Here is a 20,171-nt window from a genome sequence, read left to right as displayed (position 1 = left end):
AATAGGCTATCAAGCTTTCTGCAAAGGAGTTTTTTGAATGCCAGTGCCAGGGAGTTATTTCTTCTGTTGAGAATTCATCAAATTTGTTTCATCATCTCTATATGTAAATTGGCACAAGACTATGGCACAGACTACATAAGTTTAGTATATTAAATTAAGATGATTGTATAATAAGCTCTTATGATGGATCAAGGATGCCAATAGGTTCTCTGCAGAGTTTATAAGACTTTGGAATCATGGCTCAATGACTACAACTAACTGATATCAAAATATAAAGTTTCACAACAGAGTAACAGCACACACAACCATACTCAAGACTCAAAAATAATCTCCAGACAAATTTTGTCAAAGACCAAATTTTACATGTACAAATGCCACTCTTCAATTCTTCACCACATTCCTTGTCGATTAGTTTAATTATCACACAAACTTTTCTTTCCAACTAAAACTTCATAAACTGGGACACTGAAAAGCTGCATTTGCCCATTTTATCTGCCTAATGTTATCTCAAGGTTAGGAGGTGCCCTCCCTCCATCAGCTGCAGCAGGAAAAGGATTGATGTTTGGTTGATCTTCCATCTGCAAGGAATTGCTAAGATCAGTGAGTTTAATTTCTTCCTTAAAAATTCTTTCATTTTATTTATTTTGAGTAGAATGAAAAATTGAAAATTTTGACAGCAACAGGTACCTGGCTGTCACTGTGCAGCAAATGATCCCCTCTGAAGTAAGGATATGATAATGCATTATTTAGTCTGATTGATGGGTTCCAAGCAGTCCTCTCCAAAGATGGACGCAACTCACTGCTGACAATAAATAACAAGACAAAGTTTACTCATTATGATAATGCTATCTATCTAAGGCACTCATTGAGTCATAATCAACCTTGAAGAGTTGGACAGTGGTGGTGGTGTTGTTGGTAAGGCATAGCAATGGCTGCTGATCTGATCATATTGACCCTGCAATAGTACTCCTCCCTCCACTTCTTCTGCTTCCACCTCTCTTCCACTCCACTGAGAAGCAGCATTGTTCATCCCCATTTCAGCACCTCGACCATTCCCTGAACCAAACATTTTTCTTAAGATATCAGGCATATAGAGGAGTGAGGAAACAGCAGTGGTTAGATCCATCCAAATATATACCTCCTTGTCCTTCTCTGTCAGTGCTCTTCACTGTTCTATACATCTGCAGTGTCAATCAGCAGCATGAAACTTGATCAACTATTTTGTAGTTAGTTAATACTCCAATATATACCTGAACCATTTTGTACCTGGAGATGGCTCTTGACGTGTGCTAGGGTTAGATCCTTAACGTTCATGAGTTCAAGAACCGATTTTGGTGTAGCTCCTGCAGCATTGGATTAATTTACGGGGGCAATTGAATCATCAGTTATTTGTAAGTGTGTGTGTGCTTACTCTCATGGCCGCCGAGGAGCTCGACTGCATGGACAAAGTGCGCGTGCAGGGTGGTGGTCCACCTCATTCTCGGAGCCCTGATACTCCTCTTCCTCCGGTGGCCGGCCGACTTCGACGCGCTCCGCTTGAACCCGCACGCTGCCTGCCGGTGGCAAAGACGGAGACGGTCACGGTCACGGTCGCCGTGGGGATCTAGCCCGAGGTGGAGACTCGGCTCACGGACGCCATGCCAAACCCGATTAAACGACAACTGCTGCTGCTGCTGCTGCTGCAGTATCAGTTCATGGCTCAACTCACTCTCGCTGCTGCCGCTGGAGTTGGACGCTACTTCTCCGGTTGCCGCCGCTGTCGTCGCGACGGCGGCGGAAGGGGGACAGATGTGAAGCGAAAGATCAGGGTAGACGGTCGCCATACGGCCTATCTCCCCCACCTCCACCTCCAGCTCAAGATGAAGATGAAAATGGAGATCAAGGTCAAAGTAGTGAGCTGATAAGTACCTTTCTGCAAGAATATAATGAGATAGAGTGTACAGAAGTGCAGGGAGGAGAGGGATAAATAGAGGTGTTGCAGTGATTAGGTCATGAGTGGGTTATGATTTCTATATGTGCTTAAATATATATATATATCTATATAGAAGCTAGAACAATACTATAATTAAGGAGGTCAATAAATGCTGCAAGATCGATGGGAGCAGGCAGAGATGGAGGAATTGCAGTGCCTCTGCTCAGGCATATTGACTGGACGATAGCTTATATATTTTAAGGAAACAGAGGAATAACACCTAGAGAGAGAGAGAGAGAGAGAGAGAGAGGAGGGATACTGTAACATCTCTTTACTCTTCCATGAGGGAAAATTAAAGGGGGAGGAAAACGTTAAGGGCACTGTCCCTGGCCCTGCTCATAAATGCAGTATGGAGCATGGACAAGGACAGCAAGATAGAGAGAGAAGATGTGAGAGAAAGGAATAGGAGAACTGTTCATTGGACTGAAACCTAATTTTGCCACTCAGGCACTAACTCAAGTCAAGGCCTGTGAGGTGCAATGCATATGAGTTGGGGCTAGAGGGGAAGCTGCCATGCAAGTGAACAGTTGAAAAGGAGGAGGAGAAGAAGAAGAAGTTAAACATGTGTTTGCATGACTCAGGCATTAACTCAAGTCAAGGCTTGTGAGGTGCATGAGTTGGAGCTAGAGAGGAAGCTGCCATGCAAGTGAACAGTTTGAAAAGGAGGAGGAGGAGAAGAAGTAAAAACATGTGTTTGCATGTTAAATTTATCAGTCAAACACTTTGATATCCTTGAGGAAAGGTTACCTATCTTCAAAATTGTATATTTTAGCAGATGAATCAAAAGAAAAGTGAGATTATCTATCTTCAAAATTAATAGGGTATAATTACAAATAAATGGCTCCCTCATAATGTGACTACTTACAGGGACATGGCTCCTACTGGTCATGTCTCATTTCTCCTTTGGACTTGTAGGCTTTGAAAGCTAAGTTGGTGCATATAAATTCAAGAAGATCTTTTCAATTTTAAAGGGGCATAACTTTTGACTTGAAAATCAGAACGAGACTTTATTTTTTTTCGCTTGTAATTCTGATTTATATTGTTATCGGGTGGAACACGTAATTGTTAAATTTCAAATTCGAAAAATAACATTTAAGACTTTTTATGAAGCTCCAAATATTTATTTTACTATTTTTTTTATATTTAAAATATTTTTGACAGTTTTGCCTATTATAGTTAGAGTTTGTAAACATATGCTTACTTTTTGGAATTATCCTCAATATTTTTTTTTGAGGATGATGGTTTCTCTTTATTTTTTTCGATTTATGTTCTTGTTTTCTTTACAAATCCTACTTCCCGTCAAATAAGATAATCGTTATTCCGTCTAGTACAAGTCTAGATGAACAGAACATGCAACAACATAATGGCAGATTGAAGTAGTAAGTTGGTGCAGCATTTTTAGTCTCATAAGTTGTACTTTTTTTCAATTTTGATTCTGTTATATTAAATTCACATTCTTAGTATATTAATTTATATTTTTTTTTCCAATTTTGATTATGTTATCTACCAATTTACATTTTTAGTACATTAACTTATATTTTTTTTCTAATTTTTGATCCTGTTATCTACAAATTCACATTTTTAGTCTTGTAACTTATATCTTTTTTACAATTTCAATCTTTTTTTTTTGCCTAGAATTTGAATTGACCACCAATAATTACCTAACTGGCGAAGGTGATATTGACATGAAAAATAAATTTGGACATTTTTGCTTATAGTGGAGAAGAATGAGGGATTACCATTCAAGATCCATGTGTGTATATATCTGCGCTGCTAGCTAGGCAATTACCGGTAATCAATTCGAATTTCAAGAAAAATAAAAAAGAATGAAATTGAAAAAAGAAATGCAAGTTATAGGACTAAAAATATAAATTTATAGATAATATGACTAAAATTGAAAAAATACAAGTTAATGTACAATATCAATTTGCAGATAACAAGATCAATTTTTTTTTAAAAAATACAAGTTAATGTATTAAAAATGTGAATTTATATATAACAAGATCAAAATTGAAAAAAAGTACAACTTCCAAACTAAAAATATAATTTTCCCCACAGTTATATATTGAACCTTAGACAACAATGATCAAATGATGCATCAAAATAGTTTTGCCAGAAGAATTTTCTTTGAGATAGAAATTGATTTTTATTCCTTCTAATTTTTAAACTTATTTTAGAATTATAAGAAAACTAAAAATATTTTTCAAATATATAAAAATTGATTCCTAAATTTGTTTGGAATTGATTCTTCAAATTGACTATAAAATTCTAGTTAATCACGAAACCTAAATGGAAATTGAAAAGAAAAAAACTAAGATATTTGGAAATTGTTCGTTAATATTTAATAATATTAAACTCTTGTATTCATTTTAAAATTTCTTTAGAGATTCGAAAATTATTTCTTAATTTTTTTGATTTTTTTTTGCCAAATTCACTGTCTTAAAATGAATTATAAAAATTAGTTAATTAGAAGGTTTAGAATCATTTCATTAATTATTTATAAATTCATTAAAAATTCAAGAAATTGGCGTTATATTGAGACGTGCTTTTCCCACCTCCCCTAATAATTTTCCCTCCCCGGTCTTTAAAATTTAATATACCCTTTTGTCAAATTTATTTATTTTTATCTGTTAGCGTTAAATAAATAAAAAAAAACCAAAGATTATTTTTTTGAATATTTTTTTATTATATATTTGTATTTTTTTAATAGTAGATTATATATATATGTGAAATTAATAAAAATAATATAAAATTTAAAATTAAATCAAAATAAAAACAAAATTGATTAAATATAAAATAAAATTTATATATAAAAAAAATTGATGAAAAAATCATAAATAAAATTGTTTAAAAAAAATTAAATTTAAAAAGAAAAAGAGGTATAAAGGTCATTTGAAAGGAGGGGTAGTAGGGGGAGAAGCAATTTGAGATGGATCCTTTGTTCCTAATTTTTTCTGTCTCCGTGTCTCACTCGTTGCCTCCAGCCCACCGTCGGCGACCTCTGACCGTCATCCCAATCATAACTATATCCTAGGAAGAAGGTGAATCCAGGGGGTTACCATTGGCACGATTGGCGTCGGAATCCGACTGAATCTGAACATGGACGCAGATCGATGGCGAAGGAAAATCTGCTCAGATCCGGCCGAATTTCGATGCTGATCATGCTGATGTCGACCCCCTACGTTCACCTTCCCCCTAGCATATAGTTTTGATCAGGACGACGACAGGAGGCCGCTGGCGATGGGTTGGGGTGACGAGTAGGACATGAGGATAGGTGATATTCAGGATAGAGGATTTACTCTCTTGTAATCTTTTATTTTTTTAATAGTAGATTTTAGGAATTATTATTTGTAAAAATTTTAAAAGTATAAAAATATAGATAAAAAATAAAAATTATAACAGATAAAAAAAAGTGATGAAAAATAAAAAGAAAAAATTAAAACTAAAGAAAAACAGTAAATAAAATTTTAAAAAATAGAAGTTGAGGAAATAATTTGTTATTTTAAAGAAGTGAGGTAAAAAGGTAATTTAAAAGGGAAGAGAGAGAGAGGAGGGTGTTGCACGGTGGGAAAAGTAATTTATGATTACGACATCCGTAGTCGTAAATTTCTTAAAAAATTTATACTTTGTCATATCATTATCACATCAAAAATTAAAAATCTTATTTCTTTTAAAAACCACTTTCTATTATCATAAAACCTCTTTCTTTTAAAAACTCCACTTCTTTTAAAATTTTCTCTCTATCATCTCTTCACTATTTTTTTTATAAACTTTATCCCAAAATTTTAATATAGATTTATAAAAAAAATTATAAACACAACCTATATAGTGAGGAAAAAATTTATATTAAAAGATTTATAACATAAATTACATTCTATAAACTTTCCACTACGCCCTTATATTTTAATAACATTCTATATAGTTGCTCAATAAAATTACTCACTCTGTTCTCTTTACTATAATATTGTCTAATACTATATATTTTAATTATATTTAAATATTTTATTATCATCGTTCTTCTCTCACGTGACCATTCGTTTGCCATTTCCTCCCTCTTCTTTCTTTCGAACCTGTGTGAGACTTGTACATCACCAGCAGTCAATCGATTGTAGATGAATCGAATGTGGGTTAATAGTATGATATATGATTAGAGACAGTTTATTTATATTCGTTTAATATATAAAAACTAATTAAATAAATAAATTTAAATAATTTATTAAACTAAATAAATTTAAACGTATATGTATTAAATTCGTTAATATTCGTGAATAATATTTATGAATATTATTTATTAATTATGTTTATTAATGAATTTTTTATCAATATATTAAATAAATAAAGAATTTTTCAAAATTAACAAATAATTTTAAATTATCAAATCCAATAATTAATTAAAAAATAAAAATTTTAAATAATAAAAAAAAGTTAATTGAAAATTTGATAATATCTAAATAAATCAAATTTAAGCTCATAAAATTATAAACTAAGTCTAAGTTTGAATAATTATTTTAATGATTTGATATATCTTATTCCAAAATTTAGCTCGACTGGTTTACAATCCAAAACTCAAATAAAAGATCGTAACATAATTTAATCTCTATATATTCACAACCAGGATTAGTTCATGCTTGATCCTGTTGAAAATTGAGAAGATGGTTAACTAGGAACGTGGCTCTATGGTTGACTGGATGAAGACTCTACGTTATCCTACAAAACCAAGAGCGTTAGTGCTTAACAGAGGAAGGGGTTCCCGACATTGACCCTCTGACGTTCAAGTCAGTCCTCAGTTTAGTAGAGAAGAATAGTAGATGATCCTGTCCGCGCACTGAGTCGATGGAAACTGGGGACGTGGCGCTCTCTGCTGCTCCCCGGTGATCTTCGCAGCGATGTAGCCTCCGATGAACCTGCAACAAAGTCGGGCCGGGAAGGGATTCCCGGCGACGACCCTCCGACGCTCAAGTCAGGCGAAGGCGAGAAGCAACAAAATAGAGACTGTGACTACAGTAGACGAGAAGAAAAATCATCTCTCCGTCGAAGTTCGGGGGTCTTTATATAGGACCCCGGAGAGGCGCGTGCATGCTTCCCAAGGCGTGCACGTTCCTCAAAGCATACCTTGGAATGACTGTGTCAGAAAAACATGTTTAACGTCATACCTCAATTGTCCGAGCATATCTCTGTCATGGCAGCGGAAACTTCCTCCGTCGATCCTTGGTACGACCCGCCCGTCGACCATGCTGCTTGTCGGCGGCAAACGTCTCGAGAATGATATCACTAGCTGCCCCTTTTGTCCTCTTCTAAGCCCTTTGTCTTTAACTGGGCAGGTTGAGCTGATCGATCGGCCTCCCGGGCGGCCGGGTATACACGCACCTCGGACCAGGTGAGATGACCGATCGGTCACATACTCGGATGGGGCACCGACTAGTTGTTCTGCCGTTCGGCCTAGCAGCTCAGCTACTCGGCATAACGGTTCCTCTATAAAGGAGCTTGTGAGCGTCGGAAGCTCAACCCGAGGTCGAGCTGTCTTCATGCCGGCCCGGGGTCTACCCAGGTCGGTCGGTCGGGAGATTCCTCCCTACTCGGCCGGACCTTTGACTCTCCCGTGCCATTGACCCCCTCCTCTGTGGGCCCCCGATCCTTACCACCGGATCAGTAGAAGTGAAGAGTAGCAGAGAGCGTGTAGAATAACGAAGCATCGCATACCTCTGCCTGTAGATAAAGATCCCTTTTTATAGTATGACTGTAGCGTCTGTACATGCATCCCAAAGTATATGCATGTTTTCCAAAACTTCCTAAGAAAAGACAAGTCGAAAAATGTCTTTGATACATTTTCCTTAAGTGAGCATGTAAATCCCTGTGATGTAACAGGCTAGAAGCTTGTAATATACGATTTGCTCACTAGACATTCTATGTTGTTAGTGGCACAAACTTCTAAAAAAGTATGGCACTATGGGCCCATGTTGAGCCAACCGGCCACCAGTCGGCCGATGGATCGCCAGCTCGACCTCACGAAATGTAATCAATTGTTCGTTTTTCGCCCGACCCTTAATTTAATCGAGAAGCCATATCGGTCCTTAGATTCGATCAGATAGGCGGTAGGCCGGGTAAAACCTTATCTCCTTGTTGGGAAGGATGACGGGTCGACCACCCTTTCTACTCAGTCGAAACAGTCGATCATGTTACTCAATATCTGAGTACTCGATATCTGAGTTGAGATAAGAGGTCTGTCCGGACCGGAGGCCCGAGCGGGCTCTCACGCCGGACCAGCCATGTGGCTAGCTTGGACACCCTTATATTGTTGATATCTTTGACTCCTTAATTTTAACTGTCACCTAAACCGGTCTTTTCCATTTTAACCCACTACTGGGATCCATCTTTATCGCTATATCGATGCTCACTCTTATTCTCAGTATATATCTATATCAGATTAAGCTAGCTAGCTAGTCCTTCTGTTCATGACTTCAGTTTAATTAGCTTGAGCTAGAGCTGCAAGTCGTCGAAGCATATACATCAGACGCATTAAACTTTTGTCTTGGGAATGCATGATTGTCTTCATCCCAATGAAATTCTTCCAGTGGAAGAGGAAGATGGAAACAAGGGGAGAGAGAGAGAAAGAACAGAGAGAGAGAAGAAGGAACATTTCGAGCAGAGCAGCAGCGATTAAACTACGAGGCGGCAATTGAATTGTTAAACAGCAATTGTTAATGGATTCCGAAGCCGCGGTCAGCGCCATACGCGGCGATCTCCTCGGGAATCTCAGCCTTTATTGCCTGCCTTTTGCTATCTTTATTCCACCCCACCGTCCTTTTCTTTGGATTAATCAATCAATGCATTTCATTCTATTCATACTTAATTTTGCCTCTCCTCGATCGATAAGCCATAGTTTTTAATTAACTAACTACTACTACTGCTCGTGCGTGGAGAGACGTGAGCATTTAATTGGTCAAAATCTCCACCAGACAGCTCGATCCAGGTACATGATCATCATCTACTTGTCCACTTTGATATATATATCATCTCTCTCTCTCGATCGATCGATCGACTTTAATTAACTTTGGAAAATTTGCAATGCCTGGCATGGAAGCTTTTGACCGGGCCGGCCAGCAGGCCACTTTTTTCCTTGCATGTTCAGTTCCATCTAGCTAGCTCTATGCATGCATCTTTTTGATCCTTCCTCTCCCAGTCTCTCTGACCATGAAGAAGCAACAGCAGCTAGTGTTTCTGCCTCTGCCACCTCTTTTCTCTACCAACAGGACTTTATTTGGTCAATTCCACCATCTCTTGTCCTCTCTCATCACCTTTTGCCCCTCAATTAATTATCAACTCATCATTTCTGCAAATTATATATATAAAATATATACACACACATAATGAAAAATAGATAGATCAGTTCTTCCATATATATTGTTTGAATGAATTGTCTGTTCTGCAAACTCAATCCTCGGAGCTGATCTAGATCATGAATTGTTGTATGTATCTGCATATATAATTATATTAATCACATAAGAATCTTTCCTCTTGGCTTTGACTGTAAAGGTTGCGTCAAACATGCATTACATATATTATCAGCTGTATCAGATCATTCGTGCTTTTCTTTTAAAAAAAAAATCTACCAAACAATTAATTAATCAATGCAAACTAATTTATATACGCAATTGACTTGTAGTAGCACTTCATGCACATATAAATAGAGAGAAAATCCATAGTTATTTGTTCCTGTCATGAGCCCCACACACTGCATGATCTGCTAATAATTAATTAATTGAAGAAGACCAAACCCATCGCTGTTCTTCCTCGAGAACAAATTAATTAAACTTGCAAAGCATTTACTAATGTTTTTTCTACACCATTCTTATGTGTATAGATCTCTATATATTTGCAGGATCATTGAGTCTCGTGCCCCCACGGACTAACGTGCATATATATAAATTAAATGCATGCAAAACACCACATCGAGCACTCAATAATTGAGCTAAAAGCTTGCCTCCTTTTTGCACCATCACATCCCTTTTCTTTTCTCTTTTCACCTGCCTCAACTTAGCCCTGAAAAGCTTCGCAAATTTCTAGGGTTCCAAACTTTGAAGTCACGCATGCTCCCTGCAAACGTACCTCTCTTCGTAAGGGCATGCTTGTCCACTACATGCACTTCAACGACCAGTTTCATGTGCATGCATGCTACGTTATATTTATATATATTATATTATTTATATATGAAAAAAGATCAAATTATTCATGGGAGACATGTAAATTCATGTCCTCGATATCTGTAGTGTGCTGTCTGTCGCCTTCAAGAATGTGGTGGTGTATATAATAAGAATTAATAATTTGCTGGGGAATATTCAAAGGGCCGGGAATTAAAGCTCCAATGCCTGCAGAGCACAATGTTCTTGACTACGCAAGGGATAATGCAACTGTGCATGGAAACCCATGCAGCATTATTCATGGATATTATTGTATAAATTTATGCCTCTAGTATTTTTTTCCCCATTGAATAATAATTGTAAAATTAATATTATTCTAATTAATCTCTGACAGTCTATATAGATATATTTTGCATTATTATTTTCTATTGAGATAAATAGAAGACAAGAGTGTTAATATAGATCAGCTGCAACAATTTTTCATACACAATTTTCAGTTGGTTCTGTTCTTTATAGTTTAGTTTAACTTTATAATTTTTAAAATCGATTTGAATGGGAAACTGAAATGAGATGATGTTGAAAAGAAGTTTAGATGGAACCAAACGGGGCTGACCAAATAGTTTCAGTTTGATTATAGTTTAGTTTGTAAGAGAAATATAAATTGTGTATTTTTGAGTATTAAAACGTAAATAAAGATTACTACTAATGTGTTGATATTCTTTTAAATATAATTTAATTCCAATAGCATGGTAGTTGAATTAATTAATCAGTTGGCTTAAGTAACTAGAAGTTTAGGGTACGTATGATTCTTAATATTACCATATTAATGCGTTGAAAACCCCCATGTATTACATTTGATTTTATAAACAATTAATAATTCATCCATTAGAGAATATTATTGACTAATTATGGTAATTCATAAAATGAGAAATTGTTGTTCAGCAATAAAATATATGATTAATAGTAGAGAACATAATAAAAGATCTACCAACAAAGATATGCCATGGAGATGGGCCGACTGGGCCCATATCAGGCTGGGCCAGTCAGCCCGTTTTGCCACCTCTAATAACAATAATAAATAGAACGATTATACATATTATAGAAAAATAATATTTAATGTCTTTCATTATCTTAATAATAGTACATTTGTCAGTGTTATTGCAATTTTTTTAATTAAAAATGCTATTAATTAAATTGTTCGAGAGAGAGAGAGAGGGAGAGGGCTAGCCATAGGCACAGTTTGATGTGCCAACAAGTTGACGTCAGATGTCGGACACATAGCCGACAAGTCCGCGCCACAGTCGGCGTCAGCTCCGGTTGGATTGACATCTGATGGAGGAGCATGCAGCCGGATCACGCATGGAATCGGTGCCATGCCAACAAGAATCCACGAGGGTGGAGCATGAAGAGAAGAGACGCTGCTGGAATCTAATTCTAGGGTTTGCTGCATGCATCGCGACGATACCTTCCGACTCTGGCACTTTTGTTCTCTTGTAATTGGAGTTTAAGAAGCACAATCAAACAAAAACTAAAAAAATTTTAAAAAAATTCTATACATATATAAAATAGGGATAAGTATATGTTGCCTGATCTTCCGTGCCCGATGAATATATACAGGACACCCAGAAATAATTCAGACAGCCTATTTCTAAGTGTGTCACGCAGATTATGTATCGATCTTTTGTGTTTTCCTCCCTTTAGGATAGAGTCTATATCCTCTCGATGATAATCCTTGATTTCTTTTATAATTTGCACATCAAATTATGGTCAAAATCAAACTAAAATTAACTACATCTAGTTCACCTTCCCACTTAAGTTATAATTTTGATTGAATCAGACGACCGGAAGAGACTAGGGATCGATAGACCGTATGGTACCAAACAAGGGACGACTTGCTCACCACTGACGACCTCCTAACTTGACTCACAATTATAATCTAAATGAAAAGATGAATCTAAAATAGATCATAGTTAATTTTAATCGAATTTTAATCATGATCTGACATACAAATTATGGATAGGAAAAAAAAATTAGAAATTACAAATCAGAGATCTAACCTTTTTAGGATAAGCCATGGCTATATTGGTGAGACCTTCACACGGATCCGATTGGTCTTGGCAAAAGTATATATTGAAGGAAAAGTCAAAAGACACCCTAATTGAATAATAATAATAATAATAATAATAATAATAATAATAATAATAATAATAATAATAATAAGGTGGTGGTATGATATTCTATTACTAAAAACATTCTTATACAGAGTAATTATGATATATTAAAATAAAATATATTTTTAATTTAACTCAATTTAAAATAGTATTTTTATAGTAAAATATTTTTTTCAACTTAATTAATATTACATAAGCTTATTAAAATCATTTTAAAAAGTTATTTTTTTTAAAAAAGTCATTATATTTAATGGTTGCTACTTGTTACAGTTACACGACTGCTACAACTATGTTAAAATGTTTTTGATTAAATTTAAGTATTTTTAATTAAGTTATTTAAAAAATATATAAAAATATTCTAGGTAGCAACAGTTCTGCTGTATGCAAAGGATAAAGCATATATAGTACCAACTGGGAGGATCTGCATCCTGACTCACAAAACAAGTTCTGCAGACTGAGTTCAAAATGTGTCTTCGTTTTGTTCAAACATGTTGAATTTCCATGTTGCTACACGAAAAATGGGGTCCATTTTGTTTGAACTTCACCGAATTATGTTACTTTTCATACTATTTTCTTTTAAATTTTAAAGGTGATTAATATGGATGATTTATTTACTTCATTCTAACTACACTGTTTCATTTTCTTTGTATTTCATCTCCTTCAAATGAGCACCAATAAGTTCCTCAAAACTATCCCCTTTATCAATCACAAGTATACTATTCATTCTAATTTCCTTCATTTCATTGCCAAGAGCAGTTATTTTATTTCCTGTGAATTTCATTCCATGAACCAACGTTCTATCACTGTACTAAACTTGCAACTTACCTGAAGGATCAGCATTTTGCACGATCCAAGGATGCATCAGGATTTCTTGAATAGAGAGCCTCTTTGATGAGTCTTTTATGAGGAGCTATTGGTTCAAAAATGCAGAGAAGTATCAGGTGCCAAAATATCACCACATGAAATCCGTTTGCTTTACTACTTACCTTGCTGATGAAATCCTTGGCCTCAGTAGATACTTCAGGCTTTGATGGAAACTTCAGGTCAACGTTCATTATCCTGCTTGAAAATTCACACAGAATAACATTTGCACAAGAGACCAGGAACATGAGGAGTTCTCTTTGTTTTAGTATTATTGAGAAAATTAAAACAAAACCTCCGGAATGTGACTTGCTCATCTTCATCTGTAAATGGTGGAATACCATAAAGGAACTCATAACAAAGAATACCCACGGTCCAATTATCGACAGCATGATCATGTTCTTTGTTCTCTACCACTTCTGGGGCAAGGTAGTCAGTGGTGCCACACAGGGTTTGCCTTTTAGAAATTGATTTCACAGCTGATCCAAAATCTGCTATTTTAAGGCGACCCTGCAAGAATATTAAATATCAGATGTAAGATGGCTTTTAACTTGATTTTCAAAAGAGGAATACAAGTTTGCAGCCGCTCAAACATCCCAATAGGCATATCATGACAACAGCAAAAGTATGCAGCCAATTGTATGACTCCATCTCCAATGGTCCAAAAATATGAATCATCAAAATATTTCGAATCATTCATGACCATTACCACTAATATAAGACATTTATGATTATCTCATGTAAGGGTGCCATTAAAGGATAATTTAAGTTTTGCTAACTAAGATGAAGAAATTCAGGTTTACGGAAAACAATAATAAAACGGATTTCTGCTTTGCATTTTTCAGAGAGTTTACTGTAACCATTAATGGCAGCAAGGACTAATCCAGGAATTAGAGTTGGGCTGGGCTATAACCCAAGACAACTCTTCTTTGAATTTCTCTCTAGTCTCAAACATCGAAACAAGATCAATACCATAATTCCTAAAGGCCAAACATTCTTGACAAGTACATTCAGTTAAATAAATAAGAAAGGAGTCAAGTACGTAAAACTTTTTATTCCTCCATAGTAAAACAACACGATCAAAGAACAGTATAGACTCAATAGAAGGATGTCTCACACGACATGACAAGTTTGCTTTTGCATCAAATTTCAACAAAGCATTCAGTTAGGTTATATGTAAAACTTCAACAACTATCAATTTCCACCAATATCAACTTCTTTGACTCTCCTATTCTTCAAAAGATTAGAGTTCTTAATATCTTGCCCTTTTCCTTGAAGAATAACAGTTCATAAGTTATTCTAAGTTATGAGAAGGAGGAATACATGCATCAACTTCCCTATCAATCAATCATTCATCCCGAAATCCAGAAACGAGATTATGCAAGAAGAGATGGTGTTTAATCTGTGCACCTATCGGATGTTCAAAGTGTTCTAGAAAACAACGAACTTGAAAGGATTAGAGTTGATGGCTTTACATAATTCTGACCAAGGAACACTGCCGGCAGTTACAGGGCACTCAGAATAGACCGGTGTCCAGAGCGACTAGATAGGTCACGTTCGGCGTTCCTAGGGCAACGACGGCGTAATGTAAGTCGATTCAAAGAATCAATGTCAAATTTAGGCGTGGTGGGAAGGGGGAAGGGATGAGGAAGGAAGGGGCTTACAATCCCAGTAAGGCGACTTTTGTAGGTAGCGTTACCGTCGGTGAAGGTGAGCACGGAGCCGCCGTTGGTGGCGGCTAGGGAGCAGCCTCAAAGGGCGCGGTCGTGGTCAGCGAGGGTGGAGTAATGCTCGATGGTGACCTTCTCGCCCCACCAGATGCCCTGCATGGTGTGCGCCTCTGCCCACTCACACATGGGGTCGGAGAATGGATGGTGGAACTTGAAGCCGAGCCCAGCCGCTTCTGTGGATGGGGCCAAGAAGGAGGAAGAGGGCGGCTTAGTTGGGCTAGGCTATAGCCTAGGATAGCCCTTGCCTCGATCCGTCTCTGAATGGCATATGCTTATCTTCAAGTTCAAGGAACGTTGAACAAGATTGTGAAATATCTCCTTGTTTGAGATAGCTATGCAGTATACTGTTTAGAGTCTGGATCTTGAAGTCTCAAAGGGAAGATTGAATCACATGAAAAATTAGAAATTTCAAATTAAGCACAAGCCATTTGTTGACAATGCAATTTCAATTCAGCATTAACCATCAAAGAAATCCTTGAAAAAATTGTTAGTTTATCAGATTTAAGTTGGATTCATGTATAGAATACAAATTGATGATGCAGAATAGCAACGGATTACTGATGCGCTAGAAATGAAAACAGGAGTAATGCCATTCAAAACTTGGGTATTCCATTGTTATCTTCCAGACTTTAAAAATACTGATTGAATCAGTACTGAAAAGATTAACAAGTTGTAGCGACTTAAATTTCATGCAGGGATAATGGAAATCATTGTTGCTCATGCTGAAAATCTTATTTTGGTGCCAATATTTCTCTCTCACCATCAAAAAAGTGTCAAACCTGGGAGGACGATTTTATCAAGATTCCTTTGTCATGGAAAAGATGTGTCATGCTTGGTTGAGGAAGAAATATTGTGCATGCTTGCAAACAGAAACATAGCTCAAAAACAAGTTCCTAACAAGATTTCCATGGTAGCTGAACCAAGAATCTAAGAATGCAGCATGGCCATTCTAGGTGATTGGGGCTATATTTGTTGCACTCCTTTGTTACGAAGGAAAAGATTGTATAGACTATAACGATTAAATTGAACAACCGGGAAGAATAGTATAACAGAGTATACTGACTCAAGTAACTGAATAAAAAGAAAATGTTCTCACCTCAATATCCAGTAGCAGATTCTCGGGCTTGATGTCCCTGTGAATCACATGCTTCCCGTGGCAATACGTCAGAGCTTCGGCTAAGCTCGCTATATACTACCAATTTGAAAACGACGATGAAACAACATAACAGGTCTTCAAATAACTCTGTTCGTTTCTCAGAACCACAACGTTACCCACCGTGGCCGCTCTCTTCTCAGAGAAACGGTGCAGGCTACTGAGGAGCTCGTAGAGCTCGCCGCGAGCTGCATACTCCAAGACCAGGAAGACACGGGTCTCGTCATGGAACCAGGCATAGAGACGCAGGACGTTAGAATGGTTCAAGCTGTGTTGGATCTCAATTTCGCGCCTGATTTTGGCGTGCGATTGGTACTTCTCCAGCTTCGCCTTGAAGATCACCTTGAGGGCGACCACGTACCCACTCTGGCCACAGATTCCCACGCCAAGAACACCATCAAGGAGGAAATGAGAAAAACGGAGGAGGGCGACAAGGATCGAACCAAACCTGCTTCTCCCTTGCGAGATAGACCTTGCCGTATCTGCCTTCTCCGAGGAACTTCCCGATCTCGAAGTCGGCGATGCTCCATTCCTCCTTTGCCATGGCTTCGAAGGATCGAGGGATTCGAAACTGAAGTGAAGTCGGGGAGAGGGCTGACTTGGGTAGCGAATTCGAATTGAAATCCCTACGGCCCACTGGCCTAGACGGCCCAGACTGAGTGAGATTATCAATATCAAATATTTTATTAATTTAGTTGTTATTTGGTGTTATATCTTATTAATTTATTTTGTTTTAAAAAATATTTTATTAATTTAGCCTGTAGCGTTTTCACAATGAGGGTCTATTTTCCATCTAAAATATAAATTTGCAAGTAACATTTTCATCTAAAATATAAATTTTAGTCCAACGAAATAATTTTAAAATTAGCTTGCTTAGAATAAATTTACAGAATTTTAAATAACATTTTCACTTCAAATCTCATATTTTGAATTTCATTTTCACCTCATTTTAGGCATAGTTGTGCCAAATGACCAATCAGTGAATTTTAAAATTGATTTGTAAATAATATTTTCACTTTGAATAATGCAAGTAAATCCATTTCCATCCAAAATGTGCATTTTAATAATTCATTTTTATCCAACAAAATGATTTAAAAAACATGTAAGCTGATTTCAAGTCAGTTTGTGGCCAATCCCATTGTTCTCTCTCAGGATGTTCTTTTGACCTTGCCCTCACATTGAAGGAACAAGAAAATCATGACTAGCCAAAACGAATAACTATGTGAAAATCACTCACGCAAATAGAACAAGCCAAAAATTCATATACAAGAATCAAGGATTGTTGAATGCCTGCAGAACAATAGGTACACTGCAGCTACATATCTGAAAATCACAATCTTTTGAATATCCATGGCATTGCAAAAGGCACAAGCTTTTGAAATCTCAGTAAGTCAGTTAAATTCTGAGGGTAGACAACAGCAATGGTAGAACTCATAAAGAATCGTGTATATTGAACCGTCGTGAAAAGAAACAATCAGATAAAGCAACTTAATAGGAGTCAATGCTTTATGACAATATCTTGCTGGAGTTATCCCATTATACTAGTCAAGTTCCATCCACAATCAGCAAAGCTTCAAGCTCATCTTTCCGACGCAACACTTCCTGTAACCAATCCACACAAATTAGAGTAAGAAAATGGAAAAAGCAACCTTCAAAGTAAAAAATGATAGCAAAAAATTCAGGATAATACATTTCACGACATCAGCCCAAAATCACCAATAATTCACAACTAATTCACAATTAATGCTTTATTACATTACATTAATGAATCATTATACACACAATACATTAATCTAAAGTTCCTTCAATGCAAGGAAATTAATATAAAGTCTATTACTTTTGAGATACTAAAAACAAATGAAAATTTCCATGGGTAGCAGTTCAGAATATTTTGGCATGCCTATCAATTCAGAATATAAGATCAACACAGTAGTAAATAAATAGCAGAGTTTCCTGAGAAACATTAACTATGTAAATAACTCGATCAAATTAGAATGGGGAGCCATTTGAAAACCACTGGGAAGTGGAAACCTTCAGAAAGCAGGTAAACGCCACTGTAGGTTCAAAGTTGCAGTATGTTCCTCAAAAGGAACCTGCGAATTTTTAAGGTGCCTGTAGGCTCCAGCAGTACAGGTATTTTTATGCTTGACTGAAATGACAAATAATATAAATTAACAACCATTGGGAAAAAATAATCTCTCGCCTGTCCAATTATTCATTTAGACATATTGCTATTGTCGGAAAAGAATTGTGCATATTGTTCTAGTTTTCTTCTCTCTATCTTTAATAATAAAGACAACTATAAAGTTGAGCTCAATCAAGACAAACAGAATGGAGCAATCTTGCATACGTCGTTAAGCGAGAAGTAAATGAAAAATTGAGAAAATGTAGTAACATATAGTGAAATTTCAGTGAAACAAAGTGGCTTTGATCCTGATTGCTTACTTCTAAATCTCTTGCTGCTTGCTCTCTCGTTGTTTTCTTATGCTGGCGTGCACGCTTCAAGAAACCAATGCACAGTACGCCCTGAATGTTTGTAGCCAAATATTAACTATTAAATAGAGCAAAAATTAACTATTTCAACTGATTCAAGCGTTCAAATTATTGTATTCACTACTGGATTCGCTGTTCAATTTGCAACATATCCAGGCATACGTCTGGTGAAGACTTACCGAGATAACGTAGGTCAATCCGCAAGCAAGAAGTAGGTAGCTGGAAATCTCGTGAAGAAGAAGCAGATCCTTCCGCTCTTCCGTAGCATCTGAGTAAGCTCTTGTCATGACAGCGACACTAGAAAAGAACACAAACCTCCCAATTCAATTCCGATAATTCCCGATTCATCAAAGAAGCCATGTTAAAACCGTTCGAGCTAAGGTAATATGAAAGCAGCAGCAAGAAAACATACAATATTTGTAACATGCCGCGACAAGCCCAGTATTCCAGAATCTTATTGTCGTCGTCAATGGAGAAATTTCAAAAACACACGAAGTCAATAATTAAATAGGATTAGGCAGTAAATCGAATCTAGAGGAAGGCGACTCACACTCCAGAACTTGATAACGAAGGTCCACTCCGTCTCCGCGACGGCCACGAAGAGAGCGAGGGCGATGGCGTAGCATCGGAAAATTCCGCCAAAAATCTGCGCAAAGAAGCTCAGCTCAATCTGAAATGGGGAAATCGATAAAAGAAATCAGTAGGGATTCAGGGGAGGCGGTGCGTACATCGGATCCGTTCTTAAAGGATCGGACGGCGGAGAGGGCATTGACGGCGACGCATAGCAGGGCGGCGACGGCGGTTATGAAGCTGAAGCAACGGCACACGATGAGCAAGGGGTCTGTGCTTGCCCGTACCCGGACGGTAGGGAGGGTCGGCGTTCGCGAGGCTTCGCCACCAGCCTCCGCATCTCTGGCCATTAGGACGTTTGCGATCTCTTCTTCCTCTTCTTTTAGGATTCGTCTAGGGCTTGAGATGTTGATCGATCAAGCGATCCGTAGTTGATCACTGGATCGGGTGCTTTGTTGTCGTCGGCGGTTTTGGAATAAGTAAGCGAGGGCCGCTGAGAGTGGAGCGGTCGTGGCTAAATACCATTGCTTTGCTTCCTATTCTTCCCGACCTAACCGTCAAATTACTTCTCTCTTTTTATTTTATATATATATATGAATTTTGTTAATTTTCGTTCCAAACCTTTTATATATATATATATATATATATATATATATTTTTTTTTTTTCCCACAGAAGCACTTATTGTTTGAAAAATTAACATTCTGTTGGAAAAATTTAAAAAAATATATGAATTTTTTAATGCAGGTATCCACGGCCCAATTAATGTTGGAGATGGGCGACCTTCCATTGGTTCGTCTATTGGTTAAATCAGTTAAGGTAAAAAGGTGAATACATTCATCTTCAGTATTTTGTCAATTCGTTCTAAGATTATCATGGAGGATATAAATCACGGATGGCTACTAGTCTTTGGAATAGTGACTAGCACATAAGGGAGATATTTATCTCAGCTTTACCGAGATTCAAACCCCAGACCTCATTATGATAACACCTCATACGCTAGCCACTATACTCATCCGAGGGGACATCTATTGGTTAAATCAATAAGTACAAGTTGATTGACGTTCAAAAGTCCAATTATCCC

The 20,171-nt window shown here is 36.9% G+C and overlaps 3 protein-coding genes across 4 annotated transcripts; all 3 read right to left on the bottom strand.

Annotated features, from left to right (window-relative positions):
* Positions 1-308: 308 nt before the first annotated feature.
* Positions 309-2,142, bottom strand: LOC121984060 (probable transcription factor KAN4). 2 transcript variants are annotated; one of them, XM_042536824.1, is made up of 6 exons: positions 1,412-2,142; positions 1,267-1,343; positions 1,139-1,181; positions 882-1,056; positions 688-802; positions 309-578 (listed from the first exon to the last, which is right to left on the bottom strand). In XM_042536824.1, exons 1-6 carry the CDS (start codon positions 1,821-1,823, stop codon positions 489-491), a joined length of 912 nt encoding a protein of 303 aa, XP_042392758.1. In that variant the 5' UTR covers positions 1,824-2,142; the 3' UTR covers positions 309-488. The 2 variants fall into 2 exon arrangements, with proteins under 2 accessions (XP_042392758.1, XP_042392759.1); XM_042536825.1 differs by having other exon boundaries at positions 688-799; positions 1,412-2,139.
* A 9,064-nt stretch (positions 2,143-11,206) lies between these two features.
* LOC121984057 (serine/threonine-protein kinase Aurora-3-like) lies at positions 11,207-16,622 on the bottom strand. The gene is made up of 6 exons (XM_042536821.1): positions 16,474-16,622; positions 16,149-16,391; positions 15,969-16,064; positions 13,438-13,652; positions 13,268-13,340; positions 11,207-13,191 (listed from the first exon to the last, which is right to left on the bottom strand). The coding sequence occupies exons 1-6, from the start codon at positions 16,567-16,569 to the stop codon at positions 13,090-13,092; spliced, it is 825 nt and encodes a 274-aa protein (XP_042392755.1). The 5' UTR covers positions 16,570-16,622; the 3' UTR covers positions 11,207-13,089.
* Positions 16,623-17,267: 645 nt separating this feature from the next.
* LOC121984058 lies at positions 17,268-19,641 on the bottom strand. Its single transcript, XM_042536822.1, has 6 exons — positions 19,247-19,641; positions 19,069-19,164; positions 18,931-18,971; positions 18,698-18,815; positions 18,471-18,551; positions 17,268-17,627 (listed from the first exon to the last, which is right to left on the bottom strand). The coding sequence occupies exons 1-6, from the start codon at positions 19,436-19,438 to the stop codon at positions 17,571-17,573; spliced, it is 585 nt and encodes a 194-aa protein (XP_042392756.1). The 5' UTR covers positions 19,439-19,641; the 3' UTR covers positions 17,268-17,570.
* Between the last annotated feature and the right edge of the window lie 530 nt (positions 19,642-20,171).

Source organism: Zingiber officinale, chromosome 5B (assembly GCF_018446385.1).
Source record: "Zingiber officinale cultivar Zhangliang chromosome 5B, Zo_v1.1, whole genome shotgun sequence".
In the NCBI taxonomy this organism is placed as follows: domain Eukaryota; kingdom Viridiplantae; phylum Streptophyta; class Magnoliopsida; order Zingiberales; family Zingiberaceae; genus Zingiber; species Zingiber officinale.
Note: the sequence above shows the minus strand (reverse complement) of the source record. Positions and strands in the feature narration are given on the sequence as shown.